Genomic DNA, 22,186 nt, shown 5'->3' with positions numbered 1-22,186 from the left:
AGATAATCTATGCAGAATTAAAATTCCTTAAGGAGAAAAAAGGGAGAAAGAGATAGAAAGCTTATGTAAAAAAAAAAAAATTATTACAGAACTTCCCAAATCTGAGGAAAGTTTGAACATCCAAATTTATGAAGCTAATACGTCACCCCAAAATTTCAATCCAGAACAATCTTCTCTAATAATAAACTGTCTAAAATCAAAAATAATCAGAGAATCTTAAAAGCAGCAAGAGGAAAGAAAATTTTTCTCACACAAGGGAATCCTCATAATGCTATCAGTGGATTTCTAAGCAGAAATCTTTCAGGCTAAGAGAGAGTTAGATGATATACTCAAACTGCTGAAAGGAAAAAACTGCCAACCAAAAATACTTTACCTGGTAAAGCTGTGCTTCAGAAATGAAGACAAAATAAACACTTTCCAAACAAAAGCCAGTGAAGTTCATTACTAGAGTTGTCTTATAAGAAATGCTGTCTTATAAGAAAGGAGTTCTTCAAGCTGAAACAAAAGGATATTCATTAGTAATAGACATCATAGAAAACATATGAAAATATACAACACAATGGTAAAGATAAGTATATAGTCATATTTGGAATACTCTAATACTGTAATATGGTGGTGTGTTAACTACTTAACTCTACAATAAAGGTTAAAGGAAAAAAGCATTAAATAACACCACAGCTACAAAAATTTAATAGACATACAATATAAAAAAATTTAAATTATGACATCAAAATCATAAAATGTAGGAAGAAGGAGTAAAAGGGTAGGGTTTTTGTATACAATCAAAGTTAAGTTGCATCAGCTTAAAACAGCTATATCTATAAGATGTTTTATATAAGCCTCAGGATAAACACAAACAAAAACCTATAATAGATATACAATATATAAAAAGAAAGGAATCAAAGTATACCACTACAGAAAAATAATCAATTAACAAAAAGACAGCAAGAGAGGAAGAAAGGAATAAAGGAAGTTCAAAAGAGCCAAGAAAAAAAACAACTTTAAAAATGGCAATATACATCATCATCCATCAATAATTTATTTAGATGTAAGTGGATTAAATTCTCCATTCAAAAGGCATAGAGAGACTAAATGAATAATAATAATAAAAGGACTCAACTATATAATGCCTCCAAGAGACACAATTCAACTTCAAGAGCACACATAGGCTCAAAGTAAAAGGACAGAAAAAGGTATATCGTGCAAATGTAACCCACAAGAGAGCAGGGGTACAATATTTATATCAGAAAAAATAGACATTAAGTCAAAAGCTGTAATAGGAAACAAAGAAGTCATTATATAATGAAAGGGGTCAATTCATCAAGAGGATATAACATTTGTAAATACATATGTACCCAATATTAGAGTACCTAAATATCTTAAGTAAAGATTTCCACTTGGCAGTGCAGAACCCCAAACTTGCCCAGTACCTTGTCTTCACACTGACTTGGGCAGGGACAAGCTGACTGTACCTCCCAGCTCAGGCATCATGCATTTCAGAGCAGGGAGTCTGGGTCATGTATGATGGGCTTTCTCCTCTGTGCAATTAGGTCATTGATGCTAGAGGCTTATCCAAAAGTGGAAAGTACCCTCCTATCACTGGAAGGGGTCAGACCGTTGGCCCCTGCTGGTGTAAGATGGTGAAGCAAACCCACACCAGGCCTGTCTGCAATCCCTAGGACAGCTTCCCACCTGGCTCTGCAGGTGAGATAAGCCTTGGTTAGGCTGATGGGAGTGTAGAGATGGGGAAACTGAGGTCCAGGGAGGGAAAAGAGTCTGCCCACAGTCACCCAGCCAACAGAAAAGATACCCACATCTCCTGACTCCCTGTACAGTTCTCCTTCTGATCTGTCACAACATGATCTCCTGGGAAGAGGGTACTGGTGAGGTGTATGAGACAGATATGGACCCAGACAAGCACTGACTTTGCCTGTCACTGTGGCCTAAGACTAGTGGTTGTAAATTTCACACCTGGAGCACACAGGTGGGTCACTTACACATGCCAGGGATCCAGGGGTAAGATAATAGGGAGCAGTGGGGACAATAAAGGATGGGGGCTGAGGAGCACTGTTACCACGTGGGATGGAGTGGGGGTTCATTATTACCAGACCTCCTTATTTTTCCAAAATAAAGCTAAATATCTGGGGGAAAAAAAGGAATGATCCCAAATAAATAATATATCTTAAGGAACTAGGAAAAGAAGAATAAACTAAGCAGGAGATAATAAAAATCAGCGCAGAAAATAATGAAATAGAGAATAGAAAAATAATAGAAAAATCAGCAGTAAGAGGTGACTTTGTGAAAAAATGAACAAAATTCACAAACTTTTAGCTACTTACCAAGAAAAAAATGAAGGAAAATTCAAATAAATAAAATTGTAAATAAAATAGGAGACATTAACAACTGATAGCACAGAAATACAGAGGATAATAAGAGACTACTATGAATAATCAATCACCAACAAACTGGACAACCTAGAATAAATGGGTAAATTCCTAGAAAGATAAAATCTACCAAAACTGGATCATGAAGAAATAAAAAATCTTAACAGATCTATTACTATAAAGGAGACTGAATCACTAATCTAAAACCTCCCAACAAAGAAAATTCTAGAGCCAGATGACTTCACTGGTAAATTTTACCATTTAAATAATTGATATTAATCCTTCCCAAACTCTTTCAAAAAATCGAAGGGGAGAACACTTCCAAACTTATTTTACAAGGCCAGCATTATCTTGATACCAAAACCAGATAAGGATACTAAAAGAAAAGTAACTATAGGCCAATATTCCTACAGGCCAATATTCATGTATATTAGCAAAAAATACTAGCTGACTAAATTCAACAGCACATTAAAAGGACCATACCCCATAAACAAGTGTAATTTATCTTTGGGATAAAATGATGGCTCAATCTACATAAATCAATCAATGAACTACATTAATGGAATGTAGGACAAAAATCATATTATCATCTTAATAAGTGCATGAAAACACTGAAGAAGACTTAATGATGAAAACTCTCAACAGATTGGTTATAGAAGGAATATAACTCACATGATACAGACCATATATGACAAACCCATGGCTAAGATCATACTCAACAATGAAAGGCTGAAAACTTCCTACTAGAATCAGAAATAAGACAAGGGTGTCCATTCTCACAACTACTATTCCACATAGTACTAGAAGTCCTAGCCAGAAAAATAGGGAAGAAAAAGAAATAAAAGCTATTCAAAAAAGAAAGGAAGAAGTAAAATTTCATGTTTGCTGATGACATGGTCTTATATACAGAAAATCCTAAAGACTCCACCAAAAACTGTTTCAGTTGATAAAAGAATTCAGTAAAGTTTCAGGATACAAATCAACTTAAAAATTCAGATGTATTTCTATATACTAACAGTGAACTTACTGAAAAATAAATAAAGAAAACAATCATATGTACAATAACATCAAAAACAATAAAATACTTAGGAATAAATTTAACTAATCAAGTGGAAGATCTATATACCAAAAATTGTAAGACACTGGTGAAAAAAATTTAAGATATGAATAAATGAGAAGATATTCCATATTCATGAATCATAAAAGCTAATATTGCTAAAATTTCTGCATTACCCAAAGCTATCTATAAAGTCAATGCAATCCCTATCAAAATTTCAATGGAGTTTTTCACAGAAACTAAAAAAAATCTCTAAAATTCATAAGGAACCATGAAAGACTATGGTTAGCCAAAGTAATCTTGAGAAAGAATAAAGCTGGCACCACAAGTCCTGATTTCAAACTACAATACAAAGCTATATTAATCAAAACAGTATGGCACTGGCATAGAAACCAGACACATAGAGCAATAGATCAGAATAGAGAGTCCAGAAAAAAGTCTACCCACATACAATCACCTAATGTTACCAAGGAACCAAGTATACTCAGTGGGGGAAGGGATAAACTCCTCAGTACATAGTGATAGGAAAACTGGATGTACACATGCAAGAGAATGAAATTAGACCCCTATCCTACACCTCTCACAAAAATTAACTCAAAGAATTATGGCCTTAAAAATAAAGTCTAAAACTGTAAAACTCCTAGAAGAAAACATAAGGGGAAAAAACCCTCCCTGACATTAGCATTGGCAATGATTTTTGGATATGACAAAAGGACAAGCAATAAAAGCAAAAATCAAGAGAACTACATCAAACTAAGAATCTTTCACATCAAAAACAATCAACAAAATGAAAAGGCAACATAAACAGGAGAAAATAATTGCAAACCATATATATAAGGGTTTAATGTTCAAATTATATAAGGAACTCACCAACTCAATAGCAACAAATAATCCAATTAATAAATAAGCAAAGGACCTGAATAGATGATTTTCCGTAACATACAAATGGCCACCAAGTACACAAAGAAGTGCTTGATACCACTAATCTACAGGGAAATATAAATCAAAACCACAGTAAGATACTACTTTACACCTGTTAAAACAGTTATCATCAAAAAGACCAGAGATAATGCTGGAGAGGATATGGAGAAACAGGAACCCTAGTGCACTATTGGTGGGAATGTACACTGGTCAGCCTTTATGGAAAACAGCATGGAGATGACTTAAAAAATTAAAAACAGGAAAAAAAATTTTTTTAATTGAAAGTGCAGATATGTTCAGCAATCCCACTTCTGGTTATACTTCCAAAGGAAATGAAATTACTGTCTTGAAGAGATACTTGCATTCCCATGTTTACTGCATTATTCATAATAGCCAAGACATGGGAACAACCTAAGTGTCTTTTGATATAGAATGGGTAAAAATATATATATATATATATATATATATATATATATATATATATATATATATATATATATTATATTCCACTGCATATATGTATGTGTGTGTATACACACATTTATAAATAAAATATGCAATGGAATATAATTCATCCATAAAAAAGGAAATCCTGCCTTTTGTAAGAAACTGGATGGACCTTGAGGGCATTATGCTAACTGAAATAAGTCAGACAGAGAGAGATAAATACTGCATGATCTCACATATATGTGGAATCTAAATCTGTCAAGCTCACTGAAACAGACAGTAGAATGATGGTTACCAGGGTTGGGGAAAATGGAGAGATATTGGTCAAAGGGCACAAAGTTTCAATTATAAGACAAATCAGTTCTAATGTACAGCACGGTGACTATAGTTAAGAATACTGGTTTGTATAAGCGTGCTGTGAGCAAAAATCTTAAAAGTTCTCACCATAACAACAAAGTGGTAAGCATTTTGCAATATATATAAATATATCAAATCATTCATTCTGCATCTTAAACTTACACAATGCTTAACATCAATTGTATTTAATGTCAGTGTTTTTAACATTGCCTAGCTGAAAAAGCCTATAGGCCTCAACAGCTTACACAGTGTTTCCTCAATAAAGATATTTAGGTCTATGGACAAATTTTAAAGCCTGTTCTTTCATATTTTTTTCCCCAAGAAAAAAGCATGTTTCATGTCCACCTGAAAAACCGTAAGAGGCCTCTTATTAAAAGCTTCTTTTCATTCACACTGTATTTGAAAAACGCCCTACTTGAATGTTCAGTTCTCTAGTATCAAAGCTTACTCAGTGGCTGCCTTCTATAATACTTAAAAAATTCATTGAACACACCAAGATTAATGCTTACTGTGTGTACATTTAGTATATGTATGAAATCCATTATTTATAATATCTCACACATTCCCATAATTATTTTAATTGGTAATAACATATTGAAATCATTCTTATCATTGAATCAGGTTTTAAAAACTATAATTCCTGAACTTGATTTACTATCCATGTCAAGAGGGTATATTAGGTAAATTGCTTAATCTGAAACTATTAACAAAAATATTCTATCTTATATATATACAGCAATATAAGAAAGTCACATGTAAAAACAAAGTATACTTAAAAATTCTACAATTATTGTATCTTGCTTTTGATTAAAATTGGCATACTCTTCATAGTTTAAAATAACATCAAACCAGCCCAGTAGTTTTCATATTTTGAAAAATAAAAAATTTACTCTAGGTGGCGTACTTCCATAAGTTTGAAGAAGGAAAAGAGTAATTGAAAATTAACTTTTTCGTTTCTAATCAGATTGTTAAAATTATAAATTTAAAAGCTAGTCCACCAACATTTGAGATGTTAATAGAAATTAAGTTCAAACTTAAAATTATTAAGCTAAATTAGGATATAATTAATAACATGAAATAAATACTCCACTCTGATTCTCTCTAGACTAGGATTTTCTTGGGGGAAAAACTTTATGGAGAAATTTCATTCAGAAAAATTATGTATTTAGCATTATAACCCCAGAAGAAAAAAAAAACAAGATAGTATTAAACATTTTTACCTCTTTATTTTTTAAAACTCCCTTTCATTCTAACGTTCTTAAGACTGCATTTGTGCGAGCATCAAAGTTCTGACTCTTGGGTGCCACTTGTAATACAATCACTTGTTAGGTACCATGTTTATTTCCTGTTATTAGTTTTCTTATATTAGCACATATTGTATATCATGCAATTTTCTTGCTTTTTAACAGAATTTTTACAGTTTTTCTTCATCTCTTTTAGCTGGAACCACCCAATTTAGATTCCTCTTGACAAGAACTATAGTCATATTTATCCCAGTCATTTTTTTTTGTCACACTAGTGGGGATAGTGGGGAATTATCAATGGGGCTGTGTTGTCTCTGGTTCTCTCTTTCATACTGAATATGACATGTAGACCAGTATAGTGAAATTGGATCCAAAATCAGCTGATATTTGAGTCCAACACTTGAAACCACTGGCTATAGTTACCAGTCTGGAGAACTTCAAATTGATTTTAAATTATTATATTATGGTACACATTGTTACCTAGAGGTTTTAAAGAACACACTATTTGATAAATCTCTACTTTCTTGTTCATTTATTCAGTACAACCACATTTTCACATAATTTATAAACATGTTTTCATGTTATCTTTGTCTAAAAAATAATTGAATTCATAATTAAATGGAAACTTATTAGTATAACTCTCTAGTTAGACATAAGCTCAGATTTTTTCACTTACTGTCCACTGTCTATTTGGAAAAGTACAGTATTGGACATCTGCAAGTAGATGTTTCCCTATCCAAATTTGCCAAGTTTATGTCTCCAAGTTTGTTTTGGGGGCAGCAGTTTGTTGAGGTGGAGGAATTTTTTCAGGATCTGAAGTCTTGAAATTAATTGTATGTTCTTATATGTTTGTTTTCTTATATTAAATAGTAGAGATGTAATTGACTCTATTAGAATTCACTCATTTGCACCTGAAATGGTTTGCCACAATATGCTACTTTAACTTTTTGGCATCAAATTCTAATTATTAATCAGGTTATATTAAGAAACAGTGAGTACAGCACAGAGGACTTTAATATGCTTGCTTTCTACCATGGCCACTGTAATACAAAGCTCATGTTTTCTATATTGCATTGTGGTTATTACAACTGGTTGCAAAAAGAAATACAAATATGCATTTATACATAGGAGAGGTGGGAGGTATATATGAATATATGTGTACATATGTGTAGATAGAATTCCTTTTTAAAAACCACTGACCCACCTTCAACCCCTTTCTTTCAAAAAAAAATTTTTTTTAACTATTGAGGACAACTAATGAAAATCAAATTCAGCTTGACTTCTGGGAAGAAAAATAGCTATTTCACATGTATACTAATTTTAAAATTACTAAGAGAAAAACACTCCATTCAGTATATAATGGCATCTAGGGAAAACAGGGTTGCAGCAAAACATTTTAATAGTGAAAGTAGAAAAGAAATAAAGCAAAAGAGGGGATAACACAAAGAATGCCATACACAAACACAATGTAAGAAATATAGGAAGTAACACAGGTTTCCACAAAATCACTTGATTCTTCATCTTCAAATAACTATGTCTAGTCTAGACCAATGGTTTTCAAATTTTAGTGGTTCTCAGGAATATCTAATGCTCTTGTTAAAACTCAAATTGCTGGACCCCATCTTGAGTTTCTGATTTAGTAGAATTGGGGGGAGGCTTAATAATTTGCATTTCTAAAAAGTTCAAAAATGACCATACTTTGAGAACTATTTACTAGAAATTTCAATAGCACATTAATCATTTTTGGCCATTCACAATATCCTTAGAGTTGGGAAAAGTCTACAGCTATTCCATCTTTTGTATTTCAGAGTACTCAAACTGCTAAGTATTGGGCTTTTTTTCTATTATTTACATGGTGTATGTACAATCTCACTGGCAGCCTTAATATAATATTGTTCTATTGTTCATGATATACAGTTTAGATTTTTGAAAATTTTATTTACCAGAAAACAAAGTAAATAAGTGAAGCTAAACTACTTCTGGAAGTAAAGTTATTAAATAAATTGTACCAAATGTTCAAAGAATCTTTAATTCATTCAAATAATGTACAATGTGCAAGCATCAGGCTAGAAGCTGGAATGACAATAGTGGCATCTAACGTCATGTAATTAAAGAACCTCCTCGGGGAGACAATCACTTGAAAATATAATTAAAGTGATAAATTTTCCAAATGAAGGTGTATGACAGTTTTCCAGAGGAGCTAAACAGTTCATATTTCCAAGTTGCTCCAAAGAATCATCAGCACATGGGATATTAGGCATTCTTCTAGCTACTCTAATAGGTGCTCATGGTATTTCATTATAGCTATAATTTGCACTCTCCTGTTAATAGGAAATGACGTTGAACATCTTTTCATGTGCATATTTGCCATCCCAACAGCCTCTTTGTTGAAGTATCTGTTCAAGTCTGTTGCCCGTTTTCTAATTGGATTGTTTCCTTACTACTGAATTTTGAAAGCTTATTTATTCTAGACACAAGTCCTTTATTGAATTATGTGGCAAATATTTTTTGTCTACATCTTGTCTTTCCATCTTTTTTTATAGGGTCTTTCTTAGGACAAAGGTTTTTATTTTTGACAAAGTTCAATTTTTTTTTTTTTAAAAAGTATTTTATCTTTGCTGTCACTTGGAAGAATTTTGGCCTAACCTAGGTTGAAGAGATTTCTTCCCATATCTTTTCCTAGAAATTTATAGCTTTACATGTTACTTTTAGATCCATGACCCATTTAAATGTTTTTATAAAGTAGAAATCTAGTTTGAGGGGTTTTTCCTGTGAATGTCCAAGTGCTCCATCACCACTTGTTGAATATTCAATTGTCCCAGCACAATTCTTCCATCACTTATGCATCTTTCTCAAAAATCAGTTTGCCACATAGGTGAGTCTATTTTGCACTCTTCTGTTCCACTACTCTATGCATCTCTCTCTCTGACAAAAACCACACCATCAGTACCACCACACTGTCATGGTTACTGTAGATACGTAGTAAATCTGGTATGCCATCATATCTGGTAGTCTGGCTCTTCAACTTTTTTATTTTCAAAGTTGTTTAGGCTATTTCTAATTCCTTTGCCTTCTCATACAAATTTTGGAAAATTTGTCTATAAAGAATCTGTCTGGTATTTTGAAATTGTATTAAACCTATACAACATTTGCAGGACAACTAACATCTTTACTATGTTTTCTTCCAATCCATGAATATAGTATGTATCTCCATTTACTGCCTTCTTTGATTTGTTAGTCAGTATTTGTAGTTTTCAGCAATGAAATCCCATGGTGTGTCCTTATAAATTTATACTTATTTTTTGAGCAACTGTAAATGGTATTGTCTATTGCTAGCATGTGGAAATAAAATTGATTTATGTTTATGCAGTTCTGTGACCTTGCTTGACTCACTTCTTAGTTCTGAGACATTCTTGGAAATTTCCTGGGATTTTTTATGTAGACTATCAGGTTAACCTACAAAGAGTTTTAGTTCTTCCTTTCCAATTCATTCCCTTTTCTTATCTTCTGCACCAGCTAAGACATCAAATACTATGTCAAATAGAAGTGGTATGAGTACACATCCATGCTTTGTTCCCAATCTTAGGAGGAATGCATGCAGTCTTTCATGAAGTTTGATGCTAGACATGTTTTGTAGATGCTTTTTATTGGTTTGAAGAAGTTACATTCTACGAATTTTTTTTTTTCACTTTGAGTGTATCTTGTCAAATGCTTTTTTTTTATATCACATGATCAGGTACTTTTTCTTATTTGCTTCTTGTTAAGATGATTACATTGGTCAATCTTCAAATACTGAAGCAGTCTTACTGGTATAAATCCCACTTGGCTGTGGAGACAATTCAAATGTCCTTCCTCAGTGAATGGATTACCAGACTGTAGCACATCCATAAATTTAATATTCTTAAATTGACAAAATCATAGTGACAGATCAGTGGATGGCAGACATTAGGGTTAGATGAGGGTATAACTATTAAGGAGTAGCAAGGAGTTCCTTTGTGATGTAGAAGTTCTATAGCCTGATTGCGGTGATATGAATCCACAAATGTAACATTTTATAAACATAAAAAAATGAACATGTAAAAATTGTGAAATCCAAACAAGGTCTATACATGAGTTAACAGCATTATCGCAATGGCAATTTTCTGATTTGACAATGTGCTATGGTTATGTAAAATAGGGGGAAGCTGGTACAAGTGAAGACATATTGTTTTTGCAACTTCTTTTGAGTCTTATTTTAAAATAAAACCCTTTAAAAATGCAGTAGGGAAAAAAAAAAGGACTTGACCTCTAAAAGATAAGTCAAGAAAGGTTTTGTTCTATTTAGAGGGAACATGTAAGTTTGCAGAAGGAAGCATAACAACTCCATGGTAGTTAAATGTGGCTAAATTCAGAAATGAAGGGGAGCATAGAGGGTTAGTTTACAATTAAGTTCTGAATCCTCCTTGGTGCTGGTTACACATATTTTTAGTGTTTAAAGCAACAAATGGGAAACTGAGAAGTTTTTATGAAGGGGAGGGCAAAAAGGCATTATTAGTGATATTTGTCACATTCTAACTGCAGAGGAGAATGAACTGAGGATAAGTGAAGCTGCAGGAAATCTAGCTTTCTGGCTACTGTTGTAGTTCAAAACTTAGGTAATGGTAGATCAGACTAGAGTGGTGGTGGCAATGGAAAGGGAAAAAAATGGACATATGTGAGATATATAAGAGCATAAAGTGTGGAACATGCTCATGGCTTAAAGACTAAAAATGTTCATTAGATTGATGATATAGAACTAAGCTATTTCAAAGGATTAATGGGGGGAAAGAGCTTTAAGATTGGAGCAATTTAAAGAATGGGAGGGAAATAACAAACATGAGTTTAGACATGAAGAAATTTGCCTGTAAAAAAGAGAAATGGGGTAGTAACTGGAGGGGGATCTGGAAATTTTAAAAGTGCCAGCAAACAGTGTATTTTAGTAGTAACAGGAGAATCTAGTTGAAATAAAAGATAATGAAAAAACAGTTTAAGGACAACTGTGAAGAAATGCAAAGTTTTTCGGAAGGCATAATGCTCTATGGTAGAAGAGAGCATGGCAAATTCATGAATCTAAAGTATGGTGAAAGAAAACAAAGTGAGGGGGACAGTGGTGGGAATGGCTCAGGAAACAGTAGGGCTATTTTCTACTACTCTAAGAGTAAAAGAGGTGAAATTGGGTACAAGAATGTCTGATACTGGATATGTTTTTATTTGGTGACTTCTCTTTTTCTCTGTGAAATAGTAAGAGAGCTGTATTAGTCTGCTATGGCTGCCTTAACAAAGTACACAGAGGACTGGGTGTCTTAAACAATGGAGATTTATTTCATCACAGTTCTAAAAGCCAGAAGTCCAAGAACAAAGTATCAGTATGGTTGGTTTCTTCTGAGGAACTGCTCCTTGGCTGGTAGATGGGCATCTTCTCTGTCCTTTCATGGTCTTTCCTCTGTGTATCTGATCTATGTCCTCATCTCTTCTTTTAATAATTATCAATCATATTGGATTAGGGCTCACCCACATGGCCTAATTTTACCTTACCACTTTAAAGACTCTATATCCAAATATAGTCACATTCAGAATTAACAAGGGTTAGGACTTCAACATACGTATTTAATGGGGACTCAATTCAACCGATAACAAGAGGTTACTTGCCAAGACTGAGAATGGAGATAGGATACATCAGAGGTTCAAAGTTAAACAGGTTTGAAATAGTTTTAAATAGTTCTCACACTGACTATTCATAAAGTCACATATCAAATGGGTAATACAGTTTAAATTCAATTGAATTCAAAATGAAATCTCACCTTTATGATTCCATTAAAAAATTGTTTTATAAATCAGAAAATCTGAATTCTAATTCCAGCTCTGCTAACAAGCAATGTCTGTTGGCTCTATCTAGCTCTCACTTGTATCATTCTAAAGTAGGAACAACGTATCACAGAACAGACTTATGTCTCAGACTATACTAAAAAGAGCATTGACTTGAGAATCCCTGACATTCTGATCCTATTCCCTGCTCTGTCACAGAAAGATTAATTTCTTAGAACCTTCAGTTCCTCATCTTAAAATGGAATTCAACTAAATCATCTGTAAAGCCACTTCTGAAATCCTAGAGTTGTATGAAATAAAGTAAAATGAAGTTACTTTGAGGATATATGAGTAGTGACATTAGAAGAATAAATTTCTTGAAATATTTACCAATAAAAATGTATCCAGCAGACTGAAACACTGGTTTTCCATTTCTATCTTTTCTACATCCTCCTCTGCTCCCAAGTTAGTATGATCCTTATGGTTAAAGTTGTCTTAATGCCTTTTCTCACCCCTGTTGGCTTAAATCCTGGGTGATTTGCAACAAAACATTACTTCTTTTGTTAGATGTAATTATCTACTTAACTTTATATCATTACATTCTGAAATACCATTCTTAGCTTATCTGAAGGGTTTTACAGTTAGAAATAAAAAATGAATGGTGGATGAATTAGCAGAACCATATTGGCTAAAGTAACAGAAAATCTAAACAATGGCTTAAACAATCAAGAGTTTATTTTTCTCATGTAATAAGTGCAGAGGTGGGTGATTAATTGTTCATGTTGGTTCAGGTGTTCAACAATGCTGTCAGGGACCCAGGCTCCCTCTCATCTTTCTACATAACCACCTTTGAAATGTAGCTTTCGTTCTTATTATTTGCAGTGGTAATTATTATCACAGTGGTAAGGTAGCTGTTGTATCTCTAGGTATGTTGCTGGCATTCATGGTCATAAGGATGAGAATGAGGCAAAAAGCCTCACCTAACAGAGCTTTGACTTTTTAAGTTGAAAGGAAGGCCCTTCCCAATACATTTCTGTTCATTTCATTAGCACTAAGTAGGTCAACATACTCACACTTTAGATATCTGCACTGCCCAATACAGTGGTCATGAGTTACATGCAGATATCTAAATTAAATTGAATCATTCAATGTCTCAGCTTTACTGGCCAGATTTCAAGTACTCAATAGCCACTTACTGGAAGCACAAATATAGAATATTTCCTTCACTGCAAAAAGTACTGCCTTGGCATATCATATCATAAGGAATGAAACCACTTCTGCTTTAGATCAATCATGATAACCATCCCCTGGTGCTGAATTAAGGTTCTAATCTCCCTGAAGAACCTGAACAAAATAGGATACTGTTAACAAGGAAGAAATGGAGGTAAAATTAGTTGGGTAGACAACTGTCTGCCACGATGGAATCAGCAGTACATTTAAACTGAAGTTTATAAATTATTATACATTAACAATATACTTAGTAAATAGAAATTACAATTACAATTAGAAAAACTGAAGTGAAACTAAGGCTAACAGTTATAAGAGGCACTAAATTGCTTATTATACAAATATAATTGTTAAACACTACTCTAGTTACTGATGGGAGGGGATTAGAGGGAACAAACGTAGAATAATACATGAACACTATTTTCTTTATAGGAAACAAATGAAATGGTTGATTATGTTGAAAATGTAGTTACTAAATTCAGGGACAAAAAGTACATCTTGGATAAAACATGCGAAGGGAATAAAATATAAACTGCTGAGTACTATATTGTACACCTGAAACTACTATAATGTATGTCAACAATATTTCAAAAAAAAAAAGTGCAACTTGTAATAACAAAGACTAGTTGGTAAGAATTATCTTCATATGGGAAGAGTTATTTCGTATCTTCTCATTACTCATGAAAGAATAAAATTAGAAGAGTGCAAAATGAAAGAATTAGATATAGAGAATAATTTACTAAGATAATTATTCAAAAGGTTAAAAAGTTGATACTAACAACAATTTTCTTCCTAAAGACTTCCAGGTTGTCAATTTCTTCATACTCATTTTCCCAAATCCAATCATGAGAAGCATGCAGTTTCTGTATAATAATGGTAAATAAATATTTATATTTATATATGTAACTACACATATATATGCAATATATTATATGTAATATATATATAGAGAGAGAGAGAGAGAAATAACAAACTAAAATATTTGCCCTGAATGAACACTCATCTATTTTTAAAATTGATATGTGTCTGGAGTAATCTGTTCAACTCTCAAAGTTCTTTCTATTCTATTGAAATATACAAAACACTACTGCAGGTTGTATAATGGTTGTTTATTATGAAAAGAGAAAAAGGAAAAAGGAATTCTAATTATTACTAAGGAGGTACTGGATGTAAGAATTGTAAAAATTTTGTTTCTAAAGATAGTTTAGATTTTCTTATTTTTCCCTAAAGTAAAAATAACTCAGCCACTGAAGCTCCATTATAATCTCTGTTCTCTGTGATCTCGAAATATTTTTTATGTAATTCACAGTTAAAGAGGGATATATCAATAAATATAACTTCCATAAGGATAAAATTGTAATATTATAGCATACATGAACCTTAAATCCAAAGCCTTTTATATGTAAAAATCTCAATTATTACCTATGGCAAAGTAAAAACTACAAAGAAATATTGCTAGACTTTGGAGAATGATGTATTTTAAGCAAGATTTAGCAGAGTGACATTATAATACATAAAATAGCGCACTGAAATGCAGAGCAAAATCCAACCTGACACTATAAAAAGACTCAATTTGCCAGCATTTTGCTTATCAGCTATGCATGCTATGTATTTTCTTTCACAAATAACAAGAGTTAACTAGAAATTGAATTCTAAAACAATATATTCACTGTCTGAGTATAACAAAAAGAATTTAGAATCTTCATATGCAAGTTCAGTAAATCATCATGATTTATTTAATGAAGTATTTCTACATCAGATTTTGGTTTGAAAGCAGTTATGTGTGATATGAAGAGAAAGATGTACAATCAATGAGTCTTGTTAAATCTCTCTTCCATGGACTTTTCCCATCTTCCTGCTTTGCAGTTAAAAGCCTTTTAGGTTTGTCTAAACACATTCTTTACAACTGCCTTCTTAACAGAAAATTAGTATACAAATTGCACTGAGCATTTAGTAAATAAGTCACAGGCCAGTAACTTCAATTGTGCAGTTGTGAAATACAACGTGAAAGAGTTTTTGAAACCTTAAGACTGGGTGATCTGCAGTGTTTCCAACATGTCTTCGACTGCCTTAAGAGAGTATTTGGTTTCCTTCTTACTTCGACCTGCAAACTAATTTAAAAAAAAAATGCAGTTAGGCTCAATTTCAGTGGCAGGTTCAAAATCACAATCTTACCATCACCTTGCCAGTGTTAACATTATCTATTTTATCACTAGCAGGAAATGAATAGGTTCTTTTCTTCAATAATTGTAAATTTGGGTTTTAAAGACGTTTTCATTAAGATTTCACATTCAATTGAGGTGTATGAAGATTTCACTGCAAAACTGGCCAGTTTAAATGTTTTAGAGTAGCATGATACCCTATGAAAACACAGATTTGATTTTAAAACTATCTTCTTCAAACCAAATTTTATGAAATAAAAAGCATAATTTATACATGAAATTGAACTGATATTTATGTAGGGACATGAACCTTTCTACCTGTCCAGTCTCAAAACAAATGTTTAGAGTTTCAAACACAGATAAAATATAAATGTAAAGTACTTTTTATTAAACATTTTAAAGTTGCAAGGTACCTCTGTAATTAAAGTAGTCCAAAATTTTTACAAATTTTCAAGACTTATTAGTTGACTAGACAATATGTTTCTGCAGCAAAGAGGTCCCAATAAACTCTATGCTACATACTAAATTGAGGTTAACATATTTAAAATATGCATTTCTAGTTTATTAAGCTGTAATTTATTTTACAAAACAAAATTGGGACTAGATTTTACAGTGAAAACAAAATATAATGCATTAAATACTATCTGTGTATATTTAAAAGCAAATTCATAACATATGAAATTCAATATAGTACACACAATTAGTGGGGGAAACACTGTTGATTACCCCATGCTGATTTCAAAATGAGTTTTCTAACTAGACTGACAACTCCCATCATTTATCAGATTAACATTACAGATTTACTAGATAAGTAAGTGTTCCTTGTAGGGGTAGAAGAAGGCTTATTATATCCATATTACCTGTTTTTCCCTAGTTAAAGTATTGATTAACATTCGCTATTAGCAAAATATACTATTTTCAAGTTAACATGTAAGCACTCAATACTTTTTCAAGTGACTGATCTTCCTTCAAATAGCAACTGCTGTCTTAGGTGCTTAGTACTTGATTTATGATGTGTTCCGTTTCTTTTGTAATTAACTTAATTTGGCAAACTTCTGGTGACCTGTTGAAAAAGATTGTGATCAAGCACAGGTAATATCATAGAAGCAATAGGCTTCAGGAATTGATAACCTGCCTCTGACCTCTTTGGCTGCAGCTTAACATTATGATTCCACCATTTCCTAAACCATTAGGTTCTGTGGTTGAAGGGTAAATAAAGGGGATTTTTAGAGGAAATGCCAAGGAAAGAGAAAAGCTTTTCTTAAGAATTAATATCACTCTTTCAGAAGATATTACTAATTTTAGGAATTCAACTGTTAAATACAAAAGTCATGATTACAAAATATGGTTAACAACACTAATTTTTAAACTTTGCCTTTTCATTATTTCCCTTGGTGAGTAAAGGATGTTGGGTATGCATATTACTCCTATTATCCAGTTGATAACTTCACTTTCACAAGGACTTACCAAGAACAGAAAGTCTTTTCTTTTACAATTGCCTATCCAAAGTAAACATGAATGGTCTTAATCAGATACTTGAGGGTCTAATTCTAAGAAAACGCTTTGATAGACTGGGGGAGGGACTACAAAATAGGATAGTACATAGTAACCTTCACTCTAACCTTTTAAAGAGCAGAAGAAAAAAAATTTCTGCAGAGTTGAAGTCATAAAAAGTATTTTAAAATACAGCATTTTTCTTGGTTTGTACTTAAAATATAATAAAATAATAAAAAATATGAATTTGTTATTTTTTTCAATTAGCTAATTTTTCAGAAATCACCTAAGGTTGTGTGTCAACACTACTGACAACCAGTGCCATTTAGAATAAACTAAAATAACTTATTCATGTCAGAACAAATAAAAGGAAAGCTGGAAACATAAATCTATCAGTTCAAATTGTGCCTGACACGCAATTATTTTGTCTATTCTAGAATTATATGGCAATTTAAGCTAAATTGCAAATGCTGTATATCTTGAATGGGGTGGTAGCAAGGGAACTATACATTTGTCAAAATTCAACTGTATATTTCAAATGTGTGCACATTATTGTATGTAAATTATACGTCAATTTAAGCTAAAATCTTATTTTTCCCCTCAAATCATGATTTAATTTTCTATTTCCCAAAAGGATAGTAACATAACCACCTCCACATTCATAAATAACATACATAGATCACTAGCACAAATTCAACAGTGTACCAAAGAAGCATTTATCTGGAAAATTATTGTGAGTAGGTCCCATTAAAGTTTTTCATGAGCATTAATCAAACTTGCCTGCCTTTATAGAACATGCTAAACCAATTACCTAATTAAAGAGTAAGTAGTAGCCATATTCTGTTTCATTATTAAGTAAAAAGAAAGAAAAGCAGTTCTTAAAATCTCTTTTTCTCTAATTTATAAATGCCTAGAAAAACATTATAATAAGGAATCTTTATTACATACTTTATACTTGTTTATATGCCTAGACATGAGTCATAGAGTTCTCAATTAGATGGCAGAGAATTATCTAATTACTAAAATGTCAATCTTTGAAAGTTATACTTTCCCACCTTAATCATAAATTTATTTTTGTTCTCATATAATTAGATTTTACTTAAGTAAACTCTTCTTTCCTAATTCCCTGTTGGAAGCTAAAGAAAACTCACCAGAAAGAACACTCAAATAATAAAAAGTTGTTTACCAAATTTAAAGGTCAATGATTTTTATACATTGTGATAACTGGGTAAATTGGGTTAAAATCTGCATTTACACAATTAGTGGAATATAATATGGGTGGACAAAGCAATAAGATAAATAAAATGGAACAGTGTATGGATGAATCTCAGAAACATTATGCTAAGTGAAAGAAGCCAGGCACAGAAGAGTACACAACCTATGATCTCTTTTATATAAAGTTCTAATACAGGCAAAACTAATTTATAGTGATAAAAATCAAATCAGTGCTTGTATGCACTGGGACATGGCACTGACTGCAAAATGGCAGAAGGAACTTTCTGTGGGGATGCAAATGCTGTATATCTTGAATGGGGTGGTAGCAAGGGAACTATACATTTGTCAAAATTCAACTGTATATTTCAAATGTGTGCACATTATTGTATGTAAATTATACCTCAATAAGGCAATTTTTTTTAAAAAGGCAAAATGAACACAGAATGCTGAGTATGCAGTTATACAGTAAGTGTAATAAATTGCCAAATGACCCCATATTTCTCTGCCCATTAAGAGGTGAATTATTGCATCCCCTGAATCTGGGGCAATCATATGACTTGCTTTTTTGCTCAATGGAATGTTAGCAACATGTGACACAACTAGAGGCTTGAAAAGCCCTTATGCATTCGAGTTAGACTGTTTGCTACTCTTGGAACCCGGGACTATCACGTAAATAGTCCAAGTAAGCCTGCCAACAATGAGACACAAAGCCCAGCACTCCCAGATGACGAGAGAGTCAACTGTCAGATATTGAAGTTAGGGCATCAACCGCAAGCATAGGTCAGAAATACAAAAAGTCTAGTCCAGACTAGAATTACTCAACTAACCAAACCAAACTGTCTATCTGCAGAATCATAAGAAACTAAGTTGTTATTTTAAACCATTAAGTTAGCAAAAGGTAACAGATACAAATATTTACGGAATCTGACTCACAAAAAGAGAACCCAGAACCTCTGTAGAAAAAGCATAGCATAAAAGCATCAAGAGAATTCTCTTTAAACCTGTTACTAGTGTCTACCAGCAAAAATAAATTTTGCATGATGGGTAATCCCTAGTTGAGAAGCACTGGAAGTTGCTGTACAGAAACTGAGAGATGTGTTATGTGCTCGGAGTGGCATCCAAGATGGCAGCAACTGACAAAAATTCCTTACATTACCCTTTACTATAGAGTTTAAAAGGGAAATCATACCTTCAGTAAAGATACACAAAACCATTTGGGTACTACGTTTACAGGGCAAAACTCTAAGAATGAAGAGAACCACTGATGCTCTCAGAACTCCTTCCAAAGAACACTGAGACTTATATAAAGTAAGTCTGTGAAGAGAACAGATCTACTAAGACACAATAAAAAAAATTTTTTAAAGAGAATGGCAGGAAGGACAAATGTTACTGAAGAATAGAGTTTGGATCTATTAACAATTGCTTAAAATACTGAAATGATGGATTCATGTCTACTGGTAAAGTGTATTTCGTAAGGCAGGGAAGAGCATGCGTGCCTGGTCTTCTATTCCTGAAAGCAAATAAGGAGTTGAAGAGATTTGTTATACATTTAATGAACAAAGGACTGACAAGCATTAAAAACAAAATAGAAAGTCATAAATCAATAAAAAATAAACTTCATGAAAGAGGATACCCAAATAAATGGTCAATAAACATACAAAAAGTGTTCAGCCTCACTGGTTATCAGGGAGTTGCAAAATAAAACCATGAGATACCATTACACATACACCAGAATGACTATAATTACAAAAACTGACAGAACCAAGTGTGGATGAAGATGTAGAACTGTAACTCTCCAACACAACTGGTGAGATTATGAACAACTAATTTGGAAAACAAGCTTTAGCTACTGAAGTTAAATATACATACATCCTAAGACCCAGTATCTTCACTCAAAGATATATACCCATCAGAAATACATATACAGCAGAAGACTTGTACAGCAATATTCAGTGCAGTAGTATTTGTAATAGCCCAAAACAAAATAATTTAAATGCCTATCAACAACTAAATACTATAGTATGTTCATACAATAGACTATAGCATAATGAAAATTAATGAACTACTAACATAAACAAGGTTAATCTCATAAAAAGATTGATAACCTGCCTCTGACCTCTTTGGCTGCAGCTTAACATTATGATTCCACCATTTCCTAAACCATTAGGTTCTGTGGTTGAATCTTGATGCAATAGGGTAAATAAAGGGTGATGAAATAGGCTAAACAAAAATACATACTATACGATTCCATCAAGTTCAACAAAAAGCCAAAACTATGAGATTACAAATCAGTAATCTTGAGGTGGACAGGAGAAATTGAGAGGAGGTACTAACAGGGCTTTGGGGTGTTGCAATGTTTCTTTTTATTGACCTGGACACATTTACCTTGTATAATTCATTAAGTTGTACATTTATGACTCAGGTTATTTATGTGAAATTTAATAAACACTGATTTTAAAAATACAATATTGCCATGTCAAAAAAAACACTGTGCAGCTAGGTGTTTCTCAAAAATATCTTAAAAACAGTGTGGTTTGTGTATTATTAGTATTATATTATCCAAGTCTTATCTTTACATAGAAGCACCACCTAGCTAATATTTATAAATATTATTACTTACAATATGCCAACAGAACATTATTTATTATATATAAAAAATATATGCAAAATAAATTTAAATGATATGATTATGTGGATACTGAATTTTTTAAATCTCCCCAACCTTCTCCAATCAGGAGTACAGAAATAAACAAACAGCACCAAAACCAAAACATTAGAAAACAAGCCCAAAGAAGACATCTTTGAGAAAACTGCATTGCAGGCAATCCTCCAAAACCACAGAATGTGTTTTTATCACTGTAGCCATAGCAAGAAAAGATTAACAGCTGTGTAGCAGGAGCAACAAGAAGTAAAAGATGACAGCCTACTACTCTACAAGCCACAGAAATGAAAAAAGTATGAACTGATGAATCTGAAAATATACAGCCTCAAAGGCTCCAAGTGAAAATATAAAATACTGCATGCAAATGACATTAAAGAAGAATAACAGTCTAAGACCTCAAAATCTCTGAAATACCTAGCAAACATCCTCTTCCAGAAGAGAAAAAGACCTCTCACACTGAAGAAAAACTACCAGAAACTTAAAGTAAATTGAATAGGCAGAAACACTGGAGGTAAGAGGGATAGATGGTTCAGCTAAAGGATGGTGAAGGTAGGGATGCCCAAAGACAGCAAATACCAGAATAAGGAAAATAAAAAACAAAAATAAAAAAACCTAGCAACAAAATCCAACACTTAAAGCTGAGAGCAACACTTCAAAATTCAACATCTGTACAGCTCTAGGGATAGAACAAAGGGCTGCAGCCAGAAAATTCTCTAAACCAGACCTAGTTCTGAAAAAGACTGTATATACAGACAGGTCATATTTGAGATCTCCGTAACAAAGAAGAGGAAGCCATAGAAAAGTCAAGCTGAGAAAATTACCCTATCCTATCTCTAACTCTTCCTATTCCATAAAAACTTCCTCCTAATAGCCCAGGAATACTATCTCACTTAAACATGGATAACTAGAAAAACAGTATGAACTAACTCCATAAGAAGTTATTATGGAGGAAAAAGAAAAAAAAATAAAGAAATTGACAGAAAGGATTTGAAAGAAAATGAATGCTATAGGAGATAGGAAAGGAGATCCAATAAACTTATAATTGGAGACCTGAAAAAGGAAACTTAAGGAATCAAATAGAAAAAAATACTTAAAACTATAATTCTAAAAGCAACTTTTCTCAAATTAAAAGACTACTAAATATTAAAAGGGTCTATTGTATATTTAGGAAAACTGGAGAATAATCAATAAAA

At 32.6% G+C, this 22,186-nt stretch overlaps 1 protein-coding gene across 2 annotated transcripts in view; it reads right to left on the bottom strand.

The window, feature by feature from the left end:
- Positions 1-11,727: 11,727 nt before the first annotated feature.
- The window catches only part of EMC2 (ER membrane protein complex subunit 2), a 59,041-nt gene continuing 48,582 nt past the window's right edge, over positions 11,728-22,186 (bottom strand). Inside the window, exons 11-12 of one of the 2 annotated variants that reach the window (XM_017659741.3) lie at positions 15,484-15,571; positions 11,728-14,323 (exon numbers count right to left, since the gene is read on the bottom strand). In XM_017659741.3, coding sequence (XP_017515230.1) covers positions 15,485-15,571 — 87 coding nt within the window. In that variant the 3' untranslated portion in view covers positions 11,728-14,323; position 15,484. Of the gene's footprint in view, positions 14,324-15,167; positions 15,572-22,186 lie in introns of those variants that run through there. The other variant, XM_017659740.3, reaches the window with a different exon arrangement.

The sequence above is a fragment of the Manis javanica genome, chromosome 2 (genome assembly GCF_040802235.1).
Source record: "Manis javanica isolate MJ-LG chromosome 2, MJ_LKY, whole genome shotgun sequence".
Lineage (NCBI taxonomy): Eukaryota > Metazoa > Chordata > Mammalia > Pholidota > Manidae > Manis > Manis javanica.
This window is presented reverse-complemented; position numbering and strand designations above follow the sequence as displayed.